General features: G+C 45.4%; 2 protein-coding genes across 6 annotated transcripts in view; one reads left to right on the top strand and one right to left on the bottom strand.

Annotated features, from left to right (window-relative positions):
• Nucleotides 1-26,299, bottom strand: part of LOC132386651 (zinc finger protein 214-like) — a 243,883-nt gene that overhangs the window by 16,404 nt on the left and 201,180 nt on the right. The gene's annotated exons all lie outside the window — the stretch shown is intronic.
• Nucleotides 4,069-18,579, top strand: LOC132386642 (gastrula zinc finger protein XlCGF57.1-like). 5 transcript variants are annotated; one of them, XM_059958936.1, is made up of 4 exons: nucleotides 4,069-4,124; nucleotides 9,575-9,721; nucleotides 15,819-15,929; nucleotides 16,264-18,579. In XM_059958936.1, the coding sequence occupies exon 4, from the start codon at nucleotides 16,462-16,464 to the stop codon at nucleotides 18,376-18,378; it is 1,917 nt and encodes a 638-aa protein (XP_059814919.1). In that variant the 5' UTR covers nucleotides 4,069-4,124; nucleotides 9,575-9,721; nucleotides 15,819-15,929; nucleotides 16,264-16,461; the 3' UTR covers nucleotides 18,379-18,579. The 5 variants fall into 5 exon arrangements, with proteins under 5 accessions (XP_059814919.1, XP_059814920.1, XP_059814918.1 ...); XM_059958937.1 differs by having other exon boundaries at nucleotides 4,085-4,124; nucleotides 9,571-9,721; XM_059958935.1 differs by lacking the exon at nucleotides 4,069-4,124 and adding an exon at nucleotides 4,128-4,225 and having other exon boundaries at nucleotides 9,571-9,721.

The raw sequence follows: 26,299 nt of genomic DNA, 5'->3' as shown, positions 1-26,299 counted from the left end.
CATTAAAAAAAGAGAATTTGTGGAGAGGGCACAGTTGAAAAGTGGTTGGACGGAGATCTCGGGTGTTGTGTGCCTTATACGTACTGTGAGTTACTCATAACAAACCATATACTGGAAGAATTGACCTTTTATTTAACAGCAACAAAACTACGTTTTACATTGCCATGCTTCTCGAACATTCTTCATTTCTGCGCATGCTCGGTACCATCGCGTTATGACACGTGATATCACCACGAGGGGTGAGTTTTTTTTACGCAGAGTGGCGAGTGTGTGGAATGGGCTGCTGGTGACTGTGATGGAGGCGGATACAATAGGGTCTTTTAAGAGGCTCCTGGACAGATACTTGGCACGTAGAAAAATGGAGGGCTCTGGGGAACACTAGGTAATTTCTAAAGTAAGTAATGTTCGGCACAGCATTGTACACTGTAATACGCCTGTATTATGCTGTAGGTTTTCTGTTTTTTCTGTTTTTTTTCCCTATGTTGGAGATCCAAGAAACGCAAATGCTGGAGGAACTCAACAATAATATTTTTTTCCATAGATGCTGCCAGGCCTGCTGAGTTCTTTCAGCATTTTGTGTCTGTTCCTTGTTCTACCACCTCTTGTTCTGGAATTTTCTGCCAGTGAGAACATGCTTCAGCCCATTCTCTCTGGTTCCATAATGATATCAAACAACTTTGTCCTGGGCAACAAGTAGCTTTCACATCACAAATGTGCCAGACTCCAGTGAGACAGACTACTGCCCTTCCCTTCATGTTCATTGGGATTGCCATCACTGAGTTCACCACCGTCAGTCACCTGGGGGAGGGTTCAGGGGGAATATTTATGTACAATACAGAAAGTGGAGTCACCTGTGTGTATTGTGATGATACAAAAGTTGCTGGAGAATTTGCAAGTGGGTTGAAGTCGAGCAATCTTTGGAAATGTGACTTTTTAAATCATCATTTAGCAAACAAATCAGATATGGATAGTATGAAAAAGCTCTGACGAGAACATCGTCCATTACCTGCTACAGGCATGGTACATAGGCTGTGTGAGAGTGCAGATGAACTCGATCAATCCCAGAGGAGATCAAAGTTCTTACTGACAGTGATTCGCTAGCTGTTGAAAAGAATACCTCAAAATGTAGAATTCAGTGCACTCCATTTTGTTGTCACTGGGTTCCTTCAGTGTCCCTGATGCCCTCACCTACAAGATGTGCATCCAGCTGCAGCTTGTAACCCTGCACGTTAAGGAGCTGGAACTTGAAACGGATGAATTCCAGATCATCTGGCAGTCGGATGGGGTGATGGATATGACATGAAGAGATGTGAGTTCCACCCAGGGTGCAGGACACAGGAAACTGGGTGAGTCAGGAAGGGGAATGAGGTTAAATAGCCATCACAGAGTACTGTTGTGGCCATCCCCCACAAGAATAGGTGGACCACTTTACAAACTGTTGTGGGGGGGATTACCTGATGGGGGAAAGTCAAAGGGGGTGATAGGGGATTTGTTAGTTAGTGGAACAGAAGTAGAAGGGGACTAATATTCACTCCTCTGAGGGTGTAAAGCATCGGCCTAAACTCGCCTCGCTTAGCTGGCCTGGCACGCCGAGGCTGGTGAAGTCCCTGAGGGTCATCCTCAGACGGAAGGGGAAGGGGAAGAGGAATACTGTGTCGGGGAATGACAGACGGCAGCTGAAATCGTTCCTGGATGACCTGGTGCGGGGCATCAGGGTGGAAAGCAGTTTCTCTCCTTCGGGAGACGGTCGGTCACGGGGTAGCGATGGTACCACTCGGGCCCTGTCCAGTCCCTGGCTCGGAGTCCTAGTCCAGGCACCGAGGACCAAGTTCCTTATCCTGGTCCCGCTTTCCTTGTCTGACTCCTGGCCCCGATTCCCAGCCTCGTCCGGGGCCTGTGTGTCAATGTCCAAAGCCGCTTCTTCCGTTGCTTTCTTGACAAACCGAGCCCTGTTCCTAGCACCTCAGTGTCTGTGTCTTGCATTTGTGTCCACTACCAGCACCCCCCTTATGACACCCAGAAGGTTCATTTTCAGGTCGTTTCTATGGTAAATAAGGCAAGTGCAGTGTTAGTGTTCATTTCAAGGGGAGTCGAATATAACGGCAAGGAGATAATGCTGAGCCTTTCTAAGACACTAGTCGAGCTGCATTTGGAGTATTGTCTACAGTTTTGGACCTCAGATCGCAGAAAGGATGAGTTGTCACTGGAGAGATTCCAGAGGAGTTTCACGGGGATTATTCCGGGAATGAATGGGGTTAACATATGATGAGCGTTTGCCGGGTCCCGGCACAAATAAAACTGCATTGATTCGGTCAGTAGGGTCGCAAGTGTTCACTCACTAAGACCCCTCTCACGCCATGTTTACCCTTTCAATAAAATCACCCCTGTCTTCTGTCGGCATTTCCACAGATGAGCCCCTCCTGTCCCCACCGGGACAAACATCCTGTCCGCCCCGTCTCTCACCATCTTCATCCTGTCAATAAAATCCCTCCCCGGGGACCGGCATCAAACCGACGGGCCGAGCGGTCTCCTCCTACCTCTCAGCGATACATCAGACTCCGGCCGCAGGAGACGCTTCACAAACGCCCCAACTTCCCTCGGAGGGAAATGGAAATAAATCAGAAAGCGGACATTTACTTTGAGGTTTTCTCCGCTCTGAGGAGGCGGTCGGCGCTCGAGCGGTAACGCCCACTCGGCTTGTCCGCCTCCGCGATTGGTTGTAACCGGTGATTGACATAACTTCGCAACAATGGGAATAACGTAGCCCCTGAATCCTCTGTTGACAGCGGTGGGGGAGGGGCTGGTCACGTGATTATTAGCCCAGCCGTTAAACCGATAAAGCTCGAGCACACCAGCGCGTGGGTAACGTAAGACACCGCGCACGTGAGGGCAGATCCCGGTGTTGGGAGCCCATGTGTGACGTCAGGGCGGAGCTGTGTGACGACACCTGTGGGAGAGCGCTGGCATTTAAAAGCACCTTAATGGACTTTTCGGTGGGACAACATTAATCACGTGCTTCATCACTGAATCCAGTGTCGTGGGATGTAAAGTCCCCTGTTATGTGTCCGGCTGTGCCGTGTTGTTGGTGGAGTGGGCAGCGTGGTGTTTGTCTCGATTCGGGTCACAACACTAGAATTGCCAGCGGCGTCCACACACAGTCAACAGAAAACCTCTCGTCCCTGCAGTCTTTGTCTCCTGGTAAACTCAACACCCTGACATTGTGGACCATAGATACCCCTTCCTCTCAGAGTCAGGGGATCATTCTGACAGCTGATCGCTGAGAGGAACTATATTTATTGGTCATTAAAGTTCACCCAGATTCGTTTGGACGGATTTGATGTGGAGTTGGGGGTGTCACAGTGAAAGAGCCGAACGGCCGAACTCTCTCCGTTGTCCAAACATCCTTCCAGGTGAGGCGACACTTCACCTGTGAATCTTCCGGGGTCGCCTGTTGTGTCCGCTGCTCCCGATGCGGCCGCCTGTACACTGGTGATACCGGCTTCTCCGCAGTTGTGCGGGTCGGGTTTCTTTTTATCGGGGGTCGATATTATTGTTCCCTTTTGTGCGGAAGGTGTGGGTTTTGGGGTTTGATCATTGGGATCCCGTTCTTCTTGATCCGAGGGGTGGGGTGGAAGTTTGATTTTTCTCTGTGAACGACTTTGCTTTCTTTGTTTCGTGGTTCTCTGGAGAAGAAAAAAATGCAGCGTTATTTATGGATACCTGCTTTGATAATAAATTAACCTTTGAATTATCCGCTCCGAGCGGGAGTTCCCGGTGTCCAAACATTTTCATTCCGATTTCCATTCCCGTTGCTACCCATCCTGCTGTGTTCGGCCAGCATTTTGTTTGTGTTGCTTTGGATTTCCAGAATCTGCAGACTTTGTCGCGTTTGTGATTTACCTCTCTGTTGTCCCTCCGGCCTCCGGCCACTGATGGCGCTGTGCGGTCCTCCGGGCACCGATGGAGCTGTGCGGACCTCCGGGCACCGGTGGCGCTGTGCGGACTTCCGGCCGTCGGCGACGATGTGCAGACCTCCGGGCACCGGTGGTGCTGCGGAGAAACGCCTGCTGAACGCATGCGCGGTGCCGACTGCCGCTGTTGGCGGTTCTCCGATTCGAGCAGGGGTGAGCAGGAATGATCCCGGTGTTGTGTAACTTGGGGGCCGCTTGCATTGTGAAAGGGCCGGGCCCGAGCTCTGCTGGACGGCTGGAGCAGGGGTGCAGTGGTAATTTTTTAGCTGCCGGAGCTCTACGGAGGGGGGTTGGTTGGTGCTGAGTGATTAATAAGTTCGCGGCCTAAGTTATAAGGCCTGAAGTTATTCAGCTCTCGGTACCTGCACGTGCAGTTCAACTCTTGTGATTGTGCAGTCAGTTTGAAGTTAATTGTTGTGGTATTTCATTTTCAGATAATTATAAATTGCTAGGTTTTCTAAAATTGACTCCTTCCACCTTGGGCTACGAACTTACCAATCTCTCCTCGTATGTCACACCCAATTTGTGTTCATGCTCATTTCATGTACTGGACAACTTCCTTGTCCCATTCATGTAATGAGCAAGTACACAAATTAGGTGTGACATATATAGGGCTTCTTATAATGTCAAGCTGTAAACCAGATGATAGAAATATGTGAATTCCAGAGCTCCATGGAAATATAGTGATAGTTAAGACATTAACAAGATTATAGCCTATCACTACATTTCAGTGTATAACTGGTACAATTAAACATATAATAATTTAATAATATGAAAAAGTATTGCACGGTTGCACTTGTTACGTACTCCGTAACTGGGTGTCTAACCAGCAGAGAAAGAAGAATTCATTGGAGTCTGGTGGTACTATAATCAAAGGTGTTTATTAGTAAAATAAGCAAATCAATATCAATAATGCAAATATATAGATAATAAACGTTAGCAATAATAAACCTAAAAGTGTGGGAATAATAACAAGCAATAATAAACAAGCTCTATCAATGTCAAGGGGATAATGAATTCTCATATATAAGTATAAAGTTCAGTTCATACGTGCTGAGGTAGATATTGGTTGTTGTGTTGTAGTCGTTGGAGAGAGAGAGCGAGCGAGCAGTAACAGCTACAGGCAGGCAAACCTTCCTTTACGTTCTTGATCCACCATTTCCTTGTTATTGTGGCCATTCAGTTATGACCCCTCTGTCCTTCAGCTAGACCGTTCTTCTGTGGTGGACTCGTCACTCTGGCATGAGTGGACATACACACAAGCCCCCACCAGCCCTGCTATAACACTGTGAGTTAAACTGACCGATCCTTTGTTCGGTCTCCGATGCCCCACACCTTCCCCTGGGTTCCAACACTCAATCAGTGCTCAATAGTGCGTCTCTCCAGACCTCACTTTTATCCCTACGGGGTCTCAGTTGACAATCAGTTTTGAATGGCTGTGTCAATCAAACCATCCCACTTCAGCTGTCCACTGAGGAATTTTAATGAACAGAATGGTATAAGGTAAACAATCCTCTCAGAAGTCATAATATGGTGAATCAACAAGTCTCCCTCCCCTCCCTTATCTCTCTCTTATCTGTAGCAGATGTTCCAGCATGTTTTCATTTCATCTCTCTCTCTCTCTCTCTCTCATGAGCAGCGTAGCAACAGTAACGGTTTGTGATTCTCCTGGGGGGGGGGGGGGGTGGAGACATAGGCAACTCTGTACCATTCTGCCCATCAGAGCTGTTCATCCTTCATAACACACTTAACTTATTATCATAAAATATAATTATCAAGCAAGTAAAATAACTTTGCTTAGAAGCCAAAGGGTTGTTAGTGACAAACATTTACTTTAGTATTAGCGAGTAATCCACAGACCAGCACAGATGTAGCCTTACTAATACGATTGAGTCAGAGCAGACGGCAGGGCCCGCAGCGCTTAGCAGTGTTCCTCAGAGGTATAAAAATAACAGAAATAAAGCAATTCATTTTTTTTACACTTTTAACCACCTAAATTGGAACCAAGTAATCAAGTATGAAAAAAGAACATCTGATGAACTATTGCTAAAGCCACGAATATTGCTGAATATTAGTCTCAAAAGCAGTAGGTTGGCAACTCTGCCTGGTACCGTTTCTCTCGCAGAAATGGTTGGATGGGAAGTGTACCTGTGATTGTCGATACTCACAATATTCTCACACGTTAGGTGTTACTTGGTTAGATCAGTACAGACCCTGTTAGTCTTTAAATATATAAATAGTTAAAGAAACTTGAATCTTTACATAAATTATTATTGCATCTATAAGAATAGAAAATATCGTATTTTGGAAGTGACGAATGTTAACGGGGAGGAGATCAACCATTTGGGAGGTTTGGAAATGCATTTCATCTCGTTGATTGCCTCACTAAATTATTCTTCTTCCTATCAAAATAAAGAGAAAAAGAGCCTCTTTCCCATCAGCTACAGTTGGTGGAGCGAGGCCAAGGGGTTGATCCGCTATTAATGATAGTTGAAATGACATAAAACTAGCTTAAGGCCTAGAAATGTCTTTTTTTCCATTTGGCTTGTAGAAGAAAACTAAATTTATCCAGGTGTAGAAGAGGATTTTGGATGATTAGCTTGTGTATTTGATCAAAATCAGGACGAAGATGAGCGAGCAGTGAATTTTTCTTTCATTATTTTCGACTTTTAAACTTGGGTTTCTATGTTTATTCCTTGCTTAATATAGCTCCCTCCTGGTATCCAATGGTACTCATTGGAAAGAGCGGAACAATGCTCACACTTGTGTACAGGTATTTCCCGGCTTCCAAGGACAACGGGTCGAGCGAGAAGGAATTTCACAAATATCTAAATAAAAAACAGTCACAGCTCTAGGATTTCACCGAAAACAATCAAATATCCTAATGTTATTAGTGGTATTTTTGCCCACCAGCCAACACTTCCCAACCCCTGCTTCCGTAAAATTCCCTCTATTTAATATGCAGCCACTGTTAAATTCTGCGCTTGTTTATTTTGACTTTTTTACAGAGGTGTTGGAGCGGCTCTCTGGCTCCACTCTGGTAGCACTGCAGCCCCGAATGTATGAGACAGTACAGTGTTAAATGCAAAATCCTGAACAGTGTTGATGATCAGAGGGATCTTAGACTCCAAGTTCATTGCTCCCTGAAAGAGACTGCACAGATTGATCGGGTGGTTAACAAGGCAAATGGCATGGTTGTCTTTATTAGTTGAAGGACTGAGTTCAAAAGTCATGAAGTTGTGTGCAGCTTTGTGAAACTTGTTAGCCCACATTGGGAGTGTTTCATACAGTTCTGGTTGCCCCCATTCTCGAAAGGATGTCGGGGCTTTGGAGAGGGCGCAGAAGAGGTTTACAAGGACACTGCCTGGATTAGAGGGCATGAGCTATAACGAGAGGCTGGACAAACTTGTGTTGTTTTCTCCAGAGCGGTGCAGGCTGGGGTGAGACTGGATGGATGTTTACAAGATTATGAGAGGAGTAGATACAGACGTTATGTTTTACCTGGGGTTTGAAATGTCTGACACATTTAAGATGAGAGGAGATGTGAGGGGCAAGTTTGTTTATTTCCACAGAGTGCTAGGAAGCTGGAAACTATGCCTGGGATGTTAGACCCCACCGGTCACGTGATCTCATTTGCCCCTCCCATTTAACCATAGATGTAACGATCTCATTGTGCATGTTCACAATCTCCAGATGGGTGGTCACGCATCCTCCATGTTGTGTTGGGAAATCTGATGTTGCCCACTGAGTCCCGTTAACTTACCCCAAAATCGCCTCGCTTCCTGAGGCTCCTCACATTTGTCCAGGAGCTTTATGGCTGTTGTGTCTTCTCCCAGACTGGGGTGGGTGAGAGTGGAGAACGTCCCAGGTTGTGGGGATCTTTGATTTCACTGCCGGCTTTACCGAGGGACTGGGAAGTCTCAGGGGGGAGAATGGTTTCTGTGATGTGCTGATCTGTATCCAAAGGTCTCTGCCGTTCCTCACAGTCACGGGCGGAGCAGTTACCATGCAAAGCGTGAAGTGTCCGGATGGGAAACTTTCTATGGTGTGTTGATAAAAATCTGGTGAGGGTCAAAATATATCTGGCAAAGTTCTTGTTGTTTTTGCTAATTCTGTCATTTTAGAATCTTTTGTACAATAGTATGTACTATTCATTCAGTACCTATGTGTTGCTGGAGGACCATCAGTGATTGTCCTTGATCCCTTCTCCCACCTGGTTCCATCTGTTCATCTTGTTCAACCTCTGTCCAGTCTCCTCACAACCCCCAACCCCACCCGCTTCAGTGATGTACATCAACCATCTGGGTCATCCTCAGTCCGCCTTGTATCCCACCTCCTCAATGTTATACATCAGCAATCTTTCCTCCAACCCTTGTCTTCATTGTGAAGTGTTCTTTTGGACCTTTGGCCTCGCTGAGTCATTTCCAGAATCGGTTTTTGTTGGCTGGAATGCCGGAGGGTCATCAGGTCCCAGTTCTGTTGTGCATTGGTGTGGAGGTGCTAGTTTATGAACAGTGACGGGCTGACACACTGCAGCATTTTACTGGCAGCAAAGAGTACTGGGAGAGTTGGTGCTTGGACTCTAATCCTGTGATCAGCTTTCCAGGCAAATGGAACTGCTGGTGTTTTAGCTTTGACTTTGGTTAGTGCTTCTACAGATGGGGCTGGATGCTCGACCTGCAATGAAGCAGAAATTTTGAGTAGCTGGACATTGGTTGTGGTGAAATCCTAGATTGCACTACCCAGGGTGAGATGTGGGGACGATGTGTGAGACTCTCAGGGTCGGTGAGTGGCAGATTCAGCTGTGTGACTCTGAGAGGTTGGGTCCTGGGAGATCATGGTTTTTGATCCAGGTAAAGTGGAACCAGGGATCGAGCTGTTTGGGCTTGTGAGGTGTTGATCGAGTATTTCTGGTCTGGGATCAGCTGTTTGTTTCTGGAGTTCCTTTGGAAGCAATGACTGACAATCTGAGGAGAGGATGAGTTCCCATTCCATCCTCACAGGGAGAGGCTGTGAGTAAATGGGTTGTTCCGTGTTTACAACAGTAGAAATAGACCCAGAGATTAGTGTTCAAACTGTGTTTGGAAATTCCCCCCCCCCCCCCCCATCCTCCCTCACTGTCAATCAGGCAGCTGTGCTGGAGATCTGCACTAAAAACTGAAAATGTTTGAAGTCATTCTGATGAAATGTTATTAATTGAATTGTATTGTAAGCTGTTCCTTACCTGCTGAGTGTTTCTGGTATTTATGACAGAAATTAATATATTGATGATTGCTGAGTAGCTTCAGGGTTACAGGAGGAAGACAGGAATATGGTGTTGGAATGAAAATCAGCCGTGGTTGAATGGTGGGCAGACCAGATGGATCGAATCACATTATTCTGTTCCTGTGTCTTGTGTCTTACCATGACTGAATGATGGCTCCTTCTTATCCCATATCATTCTGTGACATGTGAGGGACAATAAAAGATTGTTCACTGAGATCATTATATTTACCTTCAACGTTTAAATTTCAGTGAGTTTTGTTCCTAGTAACATTAAGCAGAAATGTTTGGTCCTCCTTTGTAATGTTAATGTGCTTCATTATCTTACATGTTAAAGTTAGACCTGCAGTGAGAGATTTATTGGAAGAAAAACCACAACTGAAGACGAGGGAACAGCAACAAGTGAACCAGCCCTAGGACTGAGAGCATCAACTGGAGAGAACCCTTCTGACTCGGAGATTCCAGTGATTCAGTCCGGAGAAAGTTTGGTGAGTCTCATTTACTCAAACACTGGTCCTTTAGACATTACGTACCTGCACAAAGGAAGGTAGGAAATAGTTGGGTGTGAGACAGAATGTGCCCAGAAGAACCAGTTATGCCTCTGTCAGAACCAGTTGTGAAGAAGCCCCCCCCCCAATATTCCCTTTAAACTTTTCGCCCTTCACCCTTAACCCATGTCTTCTGTTCTTTTTCTCCCCTAGCCTCAGTGGAAAAAGCCTGCTTGCATTCACTCTATCTAGACCCATCATAATTTTATATACCTCTATCAAATCACCCCTCATTCTTCTGCTCTCCAAGGAATAAAGTCCTAAACTATTCAACCTTTCTCTGTAACTCAGTTCCTCAAGTCCCGGCAACATCCTTGTAAACCTTCTCTGCACTATTTCAACCTTATTAATATCCTTCCTGTAATTTAGTGACTAAAACTGCACACAATACTCCAAATTCACCCTCACCAATGCCTTATACAGCCTCACCATAACATTCCAACTCGTATACTCAAAACTTTGATTCATAAAGGCCAATGTACCAAAAACTCTCTTTACTACCCTATCTACCCGTAACGCCACTTTTGGGGAATTTTGTATCTGTATTCAAAGATCCATCTGTTCTACTGCACTCCTCAGTGCCCTCCCATTTACCTTGTATGTTCTACCTTAGTTTTTCCTTCCAAAGTGCAATACCTCACACTTGCCTGTATTAAACTCCTTCTGCCATTTTTCTGCCCATTTTTCTAGCTGATCCAGTTCCCTCTGCAAGCTTTGAAAACCTTCCTCACTGTCCACTACACCTCCAATTTTTGTATCATCAGCAAATTTGCTGATCCAATTTACCAAATTATTATCCAGATCATTGATATCGATGACAAATAACAATGGACCCTGCACTGATCCCTGTGGCACACCACTGGTCACAGGCCTCCACTCAGAGAAGCAATCCTCCACTACCACTCTCTGGCTTCTTCCATTGAGCCAATGTCTAATCCAATTTACTACCTCTCCATGTATACCTAGCGACTGAATCTTCCTAAATAACCTCCCATGCAGGACCTTGTCAAAGTCCTTACTGAAGTCCATGTAGACAACATCCACTGCCTTGCCTTCATCTATTTTCCTGTAACCTCCTTGAAACACTCTAATAGATTTGTTAATCATGACCTACCACACACAAAGCCATGTTGACTCACCCTAATAAATCCCTGTCTGTCTATATACTTGTAGATCCTATCGCTTAGTACCACTTTCAATAATTTACCCACGACCGACGTCAAAGTTACCCTATACTTTCCTGAATTACTTTTAGAGTCTTTTTTACCCAACAGAACAACATGAGCTATCCTCGAATTCTCTAGCACCTCACCCGCAGATAACAACATTAAAATATACCTGCCATGGCCCCTGCAATTTCAACACTAGTCTCCTTCAAAGTCCGAGGGAATACCCTGTCAGGTCCTGGGGATTTATCTACTCTGACTTGCCTCTAGATAGCAAGCACCTCCTCTTCTTCTTTCTGTATAGATTCCATGACCTTAATCCTTGTTTGCCTTATTTACATTGACTCCATGCCAGTTTCCTTAGTAAGTACAGGAGCAAAAAAATACATTTAAGATCCCCCCAATTTTTTTTGGTTCCATTCATAGCTGACCACTCTGATCTTCAAGAGGACCAATTTTGCCAGTCTCCCTCGGTGCTGGAGGCCTGTTTCGTCCAAGGAGCCCTAGGCTCTTTGGCTTGAACCCACGGCAAACCCTAACGGTGGTATGGGGAACCTCCAGTCACCAAAAGAAATCTGGAACTTTGGCCAGAAATGCAATGCCGTCTCTTCCTTTATCCTCTCCAATCACCGTGACTGGGAACTTCTGTCCCTCGAGGGGTTTCCTCAGGTGAGCACCACGTAGGGTCATAGCACAGAGTCACATGAGAGCTGGCCGCTGGCAGAAGGGGTTCAAATGTACTGGAGTCCAGATAAAGTGCCCACCACTGGGTGGTCAGAGGAAGCTATCAGTTGTTCGCAGTTCCAGCATGATATCCTTGTCCGAGCATAGAATCTCGACTTCCAACAGACAGAGCAAGTCTCTCCCTACGAGATTACACCCCCGTCTGGTGGTGACTGTAAATGAAACCTCACACTGGCTCCCCTGGAATTCCACCTGCAGTGGCTGGGTACGTGAATACGTATGTTCCGTGCCTTTCGAACCCAGACAGAGTGATTGTAGCGTCTGATAGCTGGAATCCCTTTTCCGATACTATTTCCTGATCGAGAGTGGTTTTCGTTGCCCAATATCAATCATAACCGGAATTGAAATTCCAGCACCTGTCAATATTACACTGGGCTCTTCCTGAGGGATGATACTCACAGTAGGAAGCATCTTTGCTTGTCAATTTCTAAACGGGTTGTTGTCCCCACCTGTCCCTTGGTAGGTTTTTGATCCTATTTCTGATCCCAATATATAGCCCACTCGCATCCTTCTTCCCGCTGAACATGTTCACTTTAAATATTAGTTCATTTTGGGATTGATCAGGAATCGAAATCAGGTTCCAATAATATGTCAAAGCTCGTCACATTCAATTTCGGTCATTGTCAGGCCAATTCATATTATCTGTTTTAATTATGTTGGTTAACTTAGTTGGTAAGTTTTGGAGCAGTAGGGCATTAAACTGGGGGTACAGATTCCCATTATTAAAAGGCTTGGTCTCCTGTGAAAGTGCCATAGCAGGCCACAAATCACTCCCAATAGTCTGGTCCTGATTCCCCAGGCTTACGTTTGCATTCAGGTACTTTAGTGATGTTTACAGGTTGCTGGAGTGCCCTTTCCAAGGCTTGAATAATCTGGTCTGTCCGTTCATTCTCATTATGGTTTCCTGCCTGTAACCGGATAGGTTTGGTATCGCAATTCTGCCTTCCATTTCCACCCCTCATCAGCTGAGAGAATCATGCTGCAGAGACCGAATAAATCTTGCGGAGTCGCATTAGACATTTGTGTAGTACTGTGGACACACTGAGTAAACTGTGCTGGTTTTTCTTTTCTATCTGGGGCCTGATTCATGATCATTATCGTTTCTTGAGGCTTCCAGGGTGCATACACAGGAATCACCATAAGACAGTCGACCATTCAGTACATCGAGTCTGCTCCGCCATTTCAGCATGAGCTGATCCAATCTCCCCTCGAGTCCCATTCCACCGCCTTCTCAGCATAATCTTTGATGCCCTGACTACTCAGATACCTATCAATCTCTGCCTTAAATACACCCAATGACCCGGCCTCCACTGCCGCTGGTGGCAACAAATTCCACAGATTCACCACTCTCTGGCTGAAAAAATGTTTTCGCATCTCCATTCTGCATGGGCGCCCTGCAATCCTCAAGTCATGTCCTCTCGTACTGGACTCCCCCCACCATGGGAAACAACTTTGCCACATCCACTCTGTCCATGTCTTTCAACATTCAAAATGTTTCTGTGATGTCCCCCCCCCCCCATTCTTCTAAACACCAATGAGTACAGTCCAAGAGTGGTCAAACGTTCCTCATATGTTAACCCTCTCATTCCTGGAATCATTCTAGTGTATCTTCTCTGAACCCTCTCCAATGTCAGCACATCCTTTCTTAAATAAGGAGCCCAAAACTGCACACAAGTGACATCTTACCAGTGCCTTATAGAGCCTCAACATCACATCCCTGCTCCTATACTCTATATTCCTCTAGAAATGAATGCCAACATTGCATTTGCCTTTTTCACCACCAACTCAGTGTGGAGGTTATCCTTAAGGATATCCTTCACAAGGACTCCCAAGTGCCGTTGCATCTCAGAACTCTGAATTTTCTCCCCATTTAAATAATAGTCTTCCCATTTATTTCTTCTACCAAAGTGCATGACCATACACTTTCTGACAGTGTAATTCAATTGCCACTTCTTTGCCCATTCCCCCAATCTATCCAAGGCTCTCTGCAGACTCTCTGTTTCCTCAGTACTACGAGCCCCTCCACCTATCTTTGTATCATCAGCAAACTTAGCCACAAAGCCATCTATTCCATAATCCAAATCGTTGATACACAACGTAAAAAGAAACGGACCCCTGTGGAACACCACTGGTAACCGGCAGCCAACCAGCATGGGATGCCTTTATAAAACAACACACACAAAATGCTGGTGGAACACAGCAGGCCAAGCAGCATCTATAAGGAGAAGCACTGTCCATGTTTTGGGCCGAGACCCTTCGTCAGGACTCAATGGGGATGCCTTTATTTCCACATTCTGTTTCCCGCCAATCAACCAACGCTCTATCCACGTATGTAAGTTTCCTGTAATTCCATGGACTCTTATCTTGTTTAGCAGCCTCGTGTGGCACCTTGTCAAAGGCCTTCTGAAAATCCAAATACACAACATCCACTGCATCTCCATTGTCTAGCCTACTTGTGATTCCCTCAAAAAATTACACTAGGTTTGTCAGGCAGCATTTTCCTTTAAGGAAACCATGCTGAGTTCAGCCTATCTTGTCATATGCCTCCAGGTACTCCGTAACCTCATCCTTGACAATCGACTCCAACAACTTCTGAACCACCGCTGTCAAGATAACAGGTCTATAATTTCCTTTTTCTCCCTTGCCCCTTTCTTAAGCAGCAGTGTGACATTTGCAGTCTTCCAGTCCTCCGGAACCATGCCAGAGACTATCGACTTTTGAAAGATCATTGCTAATGCCTCCGCAATCTCCACTGCTACCTCCTACAAAACACGAGGGTGCATTGCATCTGGTCCAGGAGATTTATCTACCCTTAGACTATTCAGCTTCCTGAGTACTTCCTCTGTCGTAATTGTGACTGCGCACATTTCTCTTCCCTGACACCCTTGAATGTCCGGTATATTTCTGATGTCTTCCTCAGTGAAGACTGATGCATAATACTCGTTCAGTTCCTCCGCCATCTCCTTATCTCCCATTACAATTTGCCAGCATCATTTTTTATCAGTCCTATATCTATTCACACCTGCCTTTTACTCTTTATATACTTGAGAAGGCTTTTAGTATCATCTTTGATATTATTTGCTAGCTTCCTTTCATTGTTCATCTTTTCCCTCTTAATGACCTGCTTAGTTTCCTTCTGTAAGCTTTTAAAAACTTCACAATCCCCTGTCTTCCCACTAATTTTTGCTTCCTTCTATGCCCTCTGCTTTACTTTAACTTTGGCTTTGACTTCTCTTGTCAGCCACGGTTGCATCCTTTTTCCATTCGAAAATTTCTTCTTCTTTGGAATATATCTGTCCTGCACCTTCCTCACTTCTCACATGAACTCCAGCCACTGCTGCTCTGCCGTCCTTCCTGCTAGTGTCCCTTTCCAGTCAACCTTGGCCAGTTCCTCTCTCATGCCACTGTAATTTCCTTTACTCCACTGAAATACCGACACATCGGATTTCAGCTTCTCTTTCTCAAATTTCACAGGAACTCAGTCATGTTGTGATCACAGCCTCCTAAGGGTTCCTTCACTTCCATCTCTCTAATTACCTCTGTTTCATCACGCAATACCCAATCCAGTACAGCTGATCCCCTAGTGGGCTCAACAATAAGCTGTTCTAAAAATCAGTCTCAGAGACATTCTACAAATTCTCTCTCTTGAGATCCAGTGCTGACCTGATTTCCCGAATCCACTCGCAAGTTAATATCCCCCAAAATTGGAATTCCTTGGAATGTAGAAGATTGAGGGGAGATTTGACAGAGACGTACCAAAATCATGAGGGTTATAGATGGGGAAAATGCAAGCTGGCTTTTTCCACTGAGATTGGGTGGGACTACAACCAGAGGCCATGGGTTAAGGGTGAAAGGTGAAATGTTAAGGGGAACATGAGGGGAAACTTCTTCCACTGACGGTCATCCGGGTGTGGAATGAGCAGAAAACCCAGCTGGTCCATGCGAGGTCAGTTTCAACTTCTAAGAGGGTTGTATAGGCACCTGGATGGCAGGGGTACAGGAGCAGACAGTTTAAATAGTTCAACACAAACTAGATGGGCCAAAGGGCCTGATTCTGTGTTGTGCTTTTCTATGACTGTGACAAGAACCTGAAATAATATGATTATTCTTTTAATTCCTTTTAACAGCTGTGCGGACCAACCATTCATCTGGGCAGGAAACGTTTACATGGCTTCAAAACTGTGGCACTTCACATTGACAATAGATAAAAGAAAATCCCAGCTGCACGTCAACAAAGGGTATTTGTGTGAGAGTGTTCAGTTACTTTGCAGACAGGCACTCTTGCAGCTCAGTGGAAACAGAGAATAATACCAATGGAGAGAGTCAAACTGAGCCAGGTCACAGATTGGTGACGGCAGAAATGCCCAATTCTTATAGACACAGGAAGATCATCAGAGAGTTTGATGGTCATTCCAGATACCAGCACTGTGCCCAGCTGGAAGATGACTTCTCTCTCCAACTTGGGTTGAACTTCACTGTAACAGTGTGATGCCAGATCACACCTTGACACCTCAAGTAATCTCGTCTGACATATTGTCCTTCACCCATTGATGTACTATAAATCTTTTTCAGGTTAAAAACAACAAGGAAATTATCTACGGGGAGGTCAAACACAACACGCTGTTTTGTTGTCTATGTCCAGATATTTAAGAAGTGGAACAAGGGATTTACTCGATCATCATTCCTACTCAGGCTGTGGGGAGTGATTCACTCGATCATTATTCCTATTCAGACTGTGGGAGAGATTCATCGATCATCTGACCGACTGACATGCTGTCAATTTACACGGGGGGAATCCATTTATCTGCTCAGTCATCCACTCTAATGGCTCACCAGCGAGTTCACACCGGGGTGTGGCCATTCACCTGCTCAGACTGTGGGAAGGGATTCATGTTGTCAGCTCACCTACTGAGTCATCAGTCAGTTCACACGGGTGAGAGGCCATTCACCTGCTCTGACTGTGGGAAAGGATTCACTTTGTCATCTAATCTTAAGCTACATCAGCGAGTTCACTCTGGGGAGAGGCCGTTCACCTGCTCAGACTGTGGGAAGGGATTGGCGTTGTCTTCCCACCTACTGAGACATCAGTTAGTACACACTGGGGAGAGGCCGTTCACCTGCTCAGAATGTGGGAAAAGATTCACTTCGTCATCTCAACTTAAGGTACATCAGCGAGTTCACACTGGGGAGAGGCCGTTCACCTGCTCAGACTGTGGAAAAGGATTCACTCAGTCATCCCACCTTCAAGCACATCAGCGAGTTCACACTGGGGAGAGGTCGTTCAACTGCTCAGAGTGTGGGAAGGGATTCGCGTTGTCTTCCCACCTACTGAGACATCAGTTAGTACACACTGGTGAGAGGCCGTTCACCTGCTCAGAGTGTGGGAAAAGATTCACTTTGTCATCTCAACTTAAGGTACATCAGCGAGTTCACACTGGTGAGAGGCCGTTCACCTGCTCGGACTGTGGAAAAGGATTCACTCAGTCATCCCACCTAGAAGCACATCAGCGAGTTCACACTGGGGAGAGGCCATTCACCTGCTTAGACTGTGGGAAGGCGTTCACACAGTTTGCTACCCTACAAGCACACTGGTCAGTTCACACTGGGGAGAGGCCGTTCACCTGCTCAGACTGTGGGAAAGGATTCACTTCGTCATATAAACTTAAGGTGCATCAGCGAGTTCACACTGGGGAGAAGCCATTCTCCTGCTTAGACTGTGGGAAGGGATTTGCGTTGTCATCTCACCTACTGAGACATCAGTTAGTACACACTGGTGAGAGGCCGTTCACCTGCTCAGACTGTGGGAAAGGATTCACTCAGTCATCCCACCTACAAGCACATCAGCGAGTTCACACTGGGGAGAGGCCATTCACCTGCTCAGACTGTGGGAAAGGATTCACTTCATCATATAAACTTAAGGTACATCAGCGAGTTCACATGGGGGAGAGGCCGTTCACCTGCTCGGACTGTGGGAAAAGATTCACTTCGTCATCTCAACTGGAGATTCATCAGCAAGTTCACACTGGGGAGAGGCTGTTCACCTGCTCAGACTGTGGGAAAGGATTCACTCAGTCATCCCACCTACAAGCACATCAGCGAGTTCACACTGGGGAGAGGCCATTCACCTGCTCAGACTGTGGGAAAGGATTCACTCAGTCATCCCACCTACAAGCACATCGGCGAGTTCACACTGGGGAGAGGCCATTCACCTGCTCGGACTGTGGGAATGGATTCACTCAGTCATCCCACCTACAAGCACATCAGCGAGTTCACACTGGTGAGAAGCCGTTCACCTGCTCGGACTGTGGGAAGGGATTCACTCAGTCATCCCACCTACAAGCACATCAGCGAGTTCACACTGGAGAGAGGCCGTTCACCTGCTCATTGTGTGGGAAGCGATTCGCGTTGTCCTCTCACCTACTGAGACATCAGTTAGTACACACTGGTGAGAGGCCATTCACCTGCTCAGAATGTGGGAAAAGATTCACTTTGTCATCTCAACTTAAGGTACATCAGCGAGTTCACACTGGGGAGAGGCCATTCACCTGCTCAGACTATGGAAAAGGATTCACTCAGTCATCCCACCTGCGAGCACACTACTCAGTTCACACCGGGGAGACTCCAGACACCTGCTCGGACTTTGGGAAGAGATTCTCTCAGTCAAATCAACCAAATGTGCATCATTGAGTTCACACTGGAGAGACTGTTCACTGGATGTGTGTCCATCACCGTTGCTGAATGCAATTTCGAGACTGACTGTCGGTGCTGAACTCTGCAATCATTGCTGCTGCTCACCACACCCAGTTCTGCACCCTGGTCACTGGGCATGGGAGGAGTTTCTTCTGCCGCACATTCACCTTTAATAGGACTGGAGTTTAATATTCTGCATCTGTGACAAATAAATCAGTTCTATTTTAAACTCTGTCTCTGGTACTTAGTGAAATTATAACACACGTAGTGCACAGTAGAGAGTCAACTCAGGCCGCCTGGACTTTGCTGAGATTCAATTCCACGACAGTCCTTTTAAATCATCCCCTGTTATTCACCTCTCGCTCTCCCTGTGGTGATGGGTTCCAAATAGTCACCACTCTGTGGGTGAAGAGGTTTCCCTTGAATTCTCTGTGGACTGAAGAAGTTGAGCTGACTGCAGTTCTGTCTGACATGTTCTTCACCCCTCAGATCTCTGGATGAGGAAGAATGACATTGGTAGTTAACCTCAATAATCACGACTCATTTCCATTTTATGGGTCATTTTTCCTACTAACAAAGGATAGTTGAAAACACCAGTGTCGTTTAAAGACTGGAATTAGAATCGGAAACCATCAGTTGGATGTTCAAAGAATCATGGTCAGAAGCCAGAGGCAGGTCTGCACAGGGTAGAGTTTGTGGCTCTGGAAGATGGTTGGGATAAGAACGTATTATGAGAAGGGAATCAGCAGCAGGAAGTGGAAACAAATAACAAAATAGGAACATTTTGAAGCTGATTGACAGAAAATAATTAGGTTGTCTGACTGATGACAGAAACAATACCTGTTGTGAGGTGCTCCATTGGTCGAGGGAGATGTGGGTGTTGGGAATGGTTATATCTCTTGAGGGAGTTAGTCCTGCTTGTTCATCCTGTAATATAATTTCTGGATGGTTATTATATAACCATATAATAATTACAGCATGGAAACAGGCCATCTCGGCCCTTCTAGTCCGTGCTGAAAGCTTACTCTCACCTAATCCCACCGACCTGCACTCAGCCCATAACCCTCCATTCCTTTCCCGTCCATATACCTATCCATTTTTTAAAAAATATCGAACCTGCTTCTACCACTTCTACTGGTAGCTCCCCCACACAGCTACCACTCTCTGAGTAAAGAAGTTCCCACTTGTGTTACCTCTAAACTTTTGCCCCCTAACTCTCAAATCATGTCCTCTTGTTTGAATCTCCCCGACTCTCAATGGAAAAAGTCTATCCGCATCAACTTCATCTATCTCCATCATATTTTTAAATACCTCTATCAAGTCCCCACTCAAACTTCTACGCTCCAAAGAATAAAGACCTAACTTGTTCAACTTTTCTCTGTAACTTAGGTGCTGCAACCCACGTAACATTCTGGTAAATTTTCTCTGTACTCTATTATATTGACACCTTTCCTATAATTCGGTGAACAGAACTGTACACAGTACTCTGAATTCGGCTTGAACAATGCCTTGTATATTTTTAACATTACATCCCAACTGCTATACTCAATGCTCTGATTTATAAAGGCCAGCATACCAAAATCTTTCTTCACAACCCTATCCACATGAGATTCCACCTTCAGGGGACTATTCACCATCATTCTATTATCTATGCCCCACAGATCACTCTGTTCTACTGCATTCTTCAATGTCTTACTGTTTACTATGTATGTCCTATTTTGATTAGACCTACCAAAATGTTGCACCTCACACATCAGCATTAACCTCCATCTGACATCTTTCTGTCCACTCTTCTAACTGGCTTAATTCTCTCTGCAAGCTTTAAAAACCTGCTTCATTATCCACAACGCCACCTATCTTAGTATCATCTGCATACTTTCTAATCCAATTTACCGCCCCATCATCCAGATCATTAATGTATATAACAAACAACATTAGACCCAGTACAGATCCCAGAGGCACACCACTAGTCACCGGCCTCTAACCGGACAAACAGTTATCCACCATTACTCTCCCATCTAGCCACTGATAAATCCATTTTACTACTTCAAAATTAATACCTAACGATTGAACCTTCCTAACTAACCTTCCATGTGGAATCATGTCAAAGGCCTCACTGAAGTCCATACAGACAACATCCACTGCTTTATCCTTGTCAACTTTCCTAGTAACCACTTCAAAAAGTTCAATATGTTTTATCAAACATGACCTTCCACGCACAAATCCATGTTGACTGTTCCTAAACAGACCCTGTCTAATCAGATAATTATATATACCATATCTAAGAATATTTTCCATTAATTTACCCACCACTGATGTCAAACTTACAGGCCCATCATTGCTAGGTTTACTCTGAGATACCTTTTTAAACAATAGAACAACAATACGCCAATTCTCTGGCACCATCCCCCTTTCAAATGACATTAGGAATATTTTTGTCAGAGTCCCTGCTATTTCTACACCAACTTCCCTCAAGGTTCTAGGAAATATCCTATCAGGACCGGAGACTTGTCCACTTTTATATTCTTTAAAAGCTTTAGTACTTCCTCTTCGTTAATCATCTTAGTTTCCATAACTACCCTACTTGTTTCCCTTACCTTACACAATTCAATATAATTCTCCTAAGTGAATACTGATGAAAATAAAATTTTCAAAACCTCCCCCACTCCTTTTGGCTACACACATAGCTGTCCACTCTGATTCTCTAAGGGACCAATTTTGTCCCTCATTATCCTTTTGCTATTAATATAACTGTAGAAACCCTCTGGATTCATTTTCACCTTACTTGCCAAAGCAGCCTCATATCCTCTTTTAGCTTTTCTAATTTATTTTTACATTTTTACATTCTTTATATTAGATTCTTTTTACATTCTTTATATTCCCCGAGCACCACAATTGCTCCATGCTGCCTATATTTATTATAGATCTCTCTCATTTTCCAAACCAGGTTTCCAATATCCCTTGAAAACCATGGCCCTCTCGAACTTTCAACCTTTCCTTTCAACCTAATAGGAACATAAAGATTCTGTACCCTCAAAAATACACCTTTAAATGACCTCCATTTCTCTATTATATCCTTCCCATTAACAAATTGTCCCAATCCACTCCTAAATCTTTTTGCATCTCCTGAAAGTTAGCCTTTCTCCAATCAAAAATCTCAACCCTGGTTCCAGTCCTATCCTTCTCCATATTTATTTTGGAACAAATGGTATTGTGATCACTGGACACTATGTGGTCCCCAACACATACCTCCGTCACCTGAGCTATCTCATTCCCAGCAGGAGATCCAACACTGCCACTTCTCTAGTTGGTATCTCTATGTATTGCTGCAAACAACTATCCTGCACACATTTTACAAACTCAAAACCATGCAGCCGTTTTACAGAATGGGCTTCCCAGTCTATGTGTGGAAAATTAAAATCTGCCACAATCACAACCTTGTGCTTACTACAAATAACTACTATCTCCTTACAAATTTGCTCATCCAATTCTCGCTCCCCATTAGGTGGTCTATAATACACCCATATAAGTGTTACTACACCTTTCCCATTCCTTAATTCCTCCCAAATAGTCCCCCTGGACGAGCCCTCTAATCTATCCAGTGAAAACACCGCCCTGATATTTTCTTGGACAAGCAATGCAACGCCTTCCCCTCTTGCCCCTCTGATTCTATCACACCCGAAGCAACGAAATCTAGGAATATTTAGTTGCCAATCACACCCCTTCTGCAAACATGTTTCACTAATAGCTACAACATCATATTTCCAGGTATCAATCCATGCTCTAACCTCATCCACCTTTCTTACAATGCTCCTAGCATTAAAATAAATGCATTTAAGAAACTCTCCACCTCCTCCTCTCTGCTTATCCCTAACGGTGCGCACAACTTTATTATCTTTTTGTTTTCCTTCTCCCCTACATCTTCGGTATGAACCCTCCTACATCAGGGAGGAAGTTCAAATCATATCTGTGTTAAATGTTTAACCATCACAGTAACTGAAGGCAGCTGCAGGTTCACGAGGGACTGTTACTGTCAGATTCTGCAGTTCTTGTGGCTGCTCATTGCACCCTGGACTGAACCCTGGTCACTGAGCATTGGAGGAGTCGGTTCTGCTGATGTTAGTGTTAAACTAGACTGGTGTTTAATACTGTGGATCTGTGAAAGATAAAACAGTTTTGTATCAAATCCCATGTCTCAGGTACTTACTGTCTGTACCACACTCACAATGTACACTGGAAAGGCCACTCAGCCCATCTGGTTCCTGCCCATGAGAGGTGAGTTACACCTAAGGTGCAGGAGACAGGAAACTAGGTGAGAGACATGAAGGGGAATGAAGTTAAATAGCCATCGCAGAGTACTCTTGTTGCCATCCCACACAACAGCCAGGTGGGCCGCTTTAGAAACTGTTGGGGATGGAGGGATTACCTGGCAGAGGAAAGTCAAACGGGTGATAGGGGATTCGTTAGTTAGGGGAACAGAACAGAGGGGATTAAAGGTCAGTTTTGATGGTGTCAAAAGGACCTGACAAGTGTGGTTTGGGATAGGCCGTTTTCTGGCAAAGGAGTACTTGGTAAGTGGGAGGCCTTCAGAAGAGACATTTTTGGGAGTGTAGAGTTTGTATGCTGAAAGGTAACTGGTGCAGGGAGCCTTGGTTTTCAAGAGATATTGAGGCCCCCGATATTTTGTTCCTCTAAATGCCTCAGACTGTTGGGTGCTACCAAGACTCATTAATGACAACAGTATCATAATTCCACCCCCGAGCTCATCGGACTTATTTTTAGTCGTCGTCTGTTGGTTTCTAAAAGCTTCCAATAGTTTTTGCTCTAATGTTTGCCCTCTCTTTGGCTTTTATGTTGGCTTTGGCTTCTCATTTCAGCCACAGCTGTGTCTTCCTGCCTTTACAAAGCTTCCACTTATTTGGGATGTATCGATCACTCAGCTCCTGAATTGCTCCCAGAAACTCCAGCCATTGTTGCTCCGTTGTCACTCCTATCTTTCCCTTCCAAGCAAGTTTAGCCAGCTTCTCTGTCACAGAAACATGGAGAAGTTCAGTACGGAAACAGGCTATTTGCCCAATCCATTCAATGCCAAACAAACATTTAAACTGTCTAATGCAAATAACTGCACCGGGACCATCGCCCACCATACCCCTACCATCCAGGCTCCCATCCACACTTCTTTTAAATGGTGAAACCAAACTCATATTCACCACTTGTGCTGGCATCTCACTGCAAGCTCTCACGACCATTTCAGTAAAGAGCTTTTCCAAATGTTCCCATTAAATTTTCACTTCCCCGCTTACACATGACCTATGGTTGTCATCGCACCCATCCTCAGTGGAAAAAGCTGCTTACCTGTACCCTATCTATACTGCCATAATGTTGTCTATTCCCAACAAATCCTCAAAGAAATGTATAATATCTTTGTTTATGTTTAGAGCCTTTTTCAGATGTATAGGATGATGAGGGACACTGATTGTGTGGATAGCCAGAGGTTTTTACCCCAGGGCTCAAATGGCTAATGTGAGGGAGCATAGTTTTAAGGTGCTTGAAAGTTGATATGGAGGGGATGTCAGGGGTAACTTTATTTACACAGAGAGTTGTGGGTGCATGGAATGGATTGCAGGCTATTTGCGTGAGAGTGTTTCAGTTACTGTGGGGCCAGGAACCCATGCAGCTCAGTGGGAACACAGAATAATACCAATGGAGAGAGTAAAACTGAGCCAGGTCACAGATTGGAGACGGCAGAACTGCCCCATTCTTATAGAGACAGGAAGAGCATCAGAGCGTTTGATGGTCTTCCAGATACCAGCACTCTGCCCAGTCAGGAGGTGATTTCTCTCTCTGACTTGGGTTAAAATTCACTGTAACAGTGTGATGCCAGCTCCCACCTTGACACTCAAGTAATCTCATCTGAAATGTTGTCCTATATCCATTGATGGATTTTGTAAATCTTTTTACAGGTTAAAAATGGCAAGGAATTTTAGTATGGGAATCTCGAACACAACACAGCAGTTTTGCTGTCTCTGTCCAGATATTTAAGAAGTGGAGCAAGGGTTTCAGTCAATCATCCTTCCTGCTCAGACTGTCGGGAGGGATTCACTCGATCATCTGACCAACTGGCATGCCCGTTAGTTTACATGGGGGGAGCCCATTCTCCTGCTCAGACAGTGGGAATGGATTCACTCGGTCATCTCAACTGAAGGTACATCAGCGAGCTCACACTGGGCAAGGCCATTCACCTGTCCTGTGAGTGAGAAGGGATTCAGTTGGTCTTCCCACCTGTGGACACACCAGTCAGTTCACCCTGGGCAGAGGCTGGTCAACTGCTGAATTTGTGGGGAAGGATTCACTCGGTCATCTGACCTAATGGCTCACCAGCGAGTTCACACTCGGGAGCGGCCATTCACCTGCTCGGACTGTGGGAAACGATTCACTCAGTCATCTCAGTTACTGAGACACCAGTCAGTTCACACTGGGGCAGGCCATTCACCTGCTCAGACTGTGGGAAAGGATTCATTTCATCATATCAGTTACTGAGACACCAGTCAGTTCACACTGGAGAGTGGCCATTCACCTGCTCATACTGCGGGAAGGGATTCTCCGAATTACCTCAACTTAAGGTACATCAGCGAGTTCACACCGGAGAGAGGCCATTCACCTGCTCAGACTGTGGGAAGGGATTTGCTTCGTCATCCCATCTGAAGATACATCAGCGAGTTCACACTGGAGAGAGGCCGTTCACCTGCTCAGACTGTGGGAAAGGATTCACTCAGACATCTCAACTGAAGGCACACCAGGGAGTTCACACCGGAGAGTGGGCAATCACCTGCTCGGACTGTGGGAAGGGATTTACTTGCTCATCCCATCTGAAGGTACATCAGCAAGTTCACACTGGAGAGAAGCCATTCACCTGCTCAGACTGTGGGAAAGGATTCACTCAGTTATCTCAACTGAAGGCACACCAGGGAGTTCACACCGGAGAGTGGCCAATCACCTGCTCAGACTGCGGGCAGGGATTCGCTTCGTCATCCCATCTGAAGATACATCAGCGAGTTCACACTGGTGAGAGGCCGTTCACCTGCTCAGACTGTGGGAAAGGATTCACTCAGTCATCCATCCTAAAGGCACACCAGCGACTTCACACTGGGTAGAGACGATCTGCTCAGACTTTAGGAAAAGATTCTTTCAGCCAAATCAACCAGTGTGCATCACTGAGTTCACACTCAGTGTGAGAGGCCATTCACCGGCTGTGAATGTAGGAAGCGATTCACTCAGTCATCTAATCTTATGTAGCTCTCAGTTCTGCTGGCAGCTTAACAGAGGGGGTTATAGCCTGCCCACCCCAGTCTGGCCAAACTGAATAATCTCGTTTGGGTGGATACTGAGTGATGTGTCCCCTTTCTGTGAACTGTCTCTTTAAAATGCAAAGAGAACCGAGACTGACTTTAGACACGCTGTTGGATTTCTACAGAAGTGCTGGGTTGCTATGGTGACCAGCTAATGTTTATGTTCTGTGTGGTTAAGCAAGGTCAGAATGATCCTCTACCGACACAGAACAAGCAAGCGACTTCTTACAGAGAGAGGGGGCGGAGCTACGTGATGGACAGCTGGTGTTCAGCACAACGGTATTTAAACACACGTAACTGCTTTTCTCGCAGGACACGCAGACGCTCAAAGGCTAGTGATGAAAGTTTCTGCTAGTTGGACATTCTTGTACCCACAAGGGTGGGATTTGAGGATTGATAAAGAAGAATCGATCTGTGGCTGTTAGTGCGTGTAAGAGCGACCCTGTGGGATCTACCGGTGAGTCTAACCCTTGCCTGGGTTGGGAGACTTTCTCTTGAAGAAGGTGCTCTTGAGTTGGTCACGTCTGGCTAACTTGGAAGATTTGATGGGCTTTGGAACAGGTCGACAA

Source organism: Hypanus sabinus, unplaced genomic scaffold (genome assembly GCF_030144855.1).
Source record: "Hypanus sabinus isolate sHypSab1 unplaced genomic scaffold, sHypSab1.hap1 scaffold_124, whole genome shotgun sequence".
NCBI lineage: Eukaryota > Metazoa > Chordata > Chondrichthyes > Myliobatiformes > Dasyatidae > Hypanus > Hypanus sabinus.
The sequence above is the reverse complement of the archived record's forward strand: the minus strand, read 5'-3'. Positions and strand labels throughout refer to the sequence as shown.

Bases quoted from the DNA above. Each gene is read 5' to 3' on its own strand.
- LOC132386642 (XM_059958936.1), top strand. From the start codon at position 16,462: ATGCTGTCAATTTACACGGGGGGAATCCATTTATCTGCTCAGTCATCC.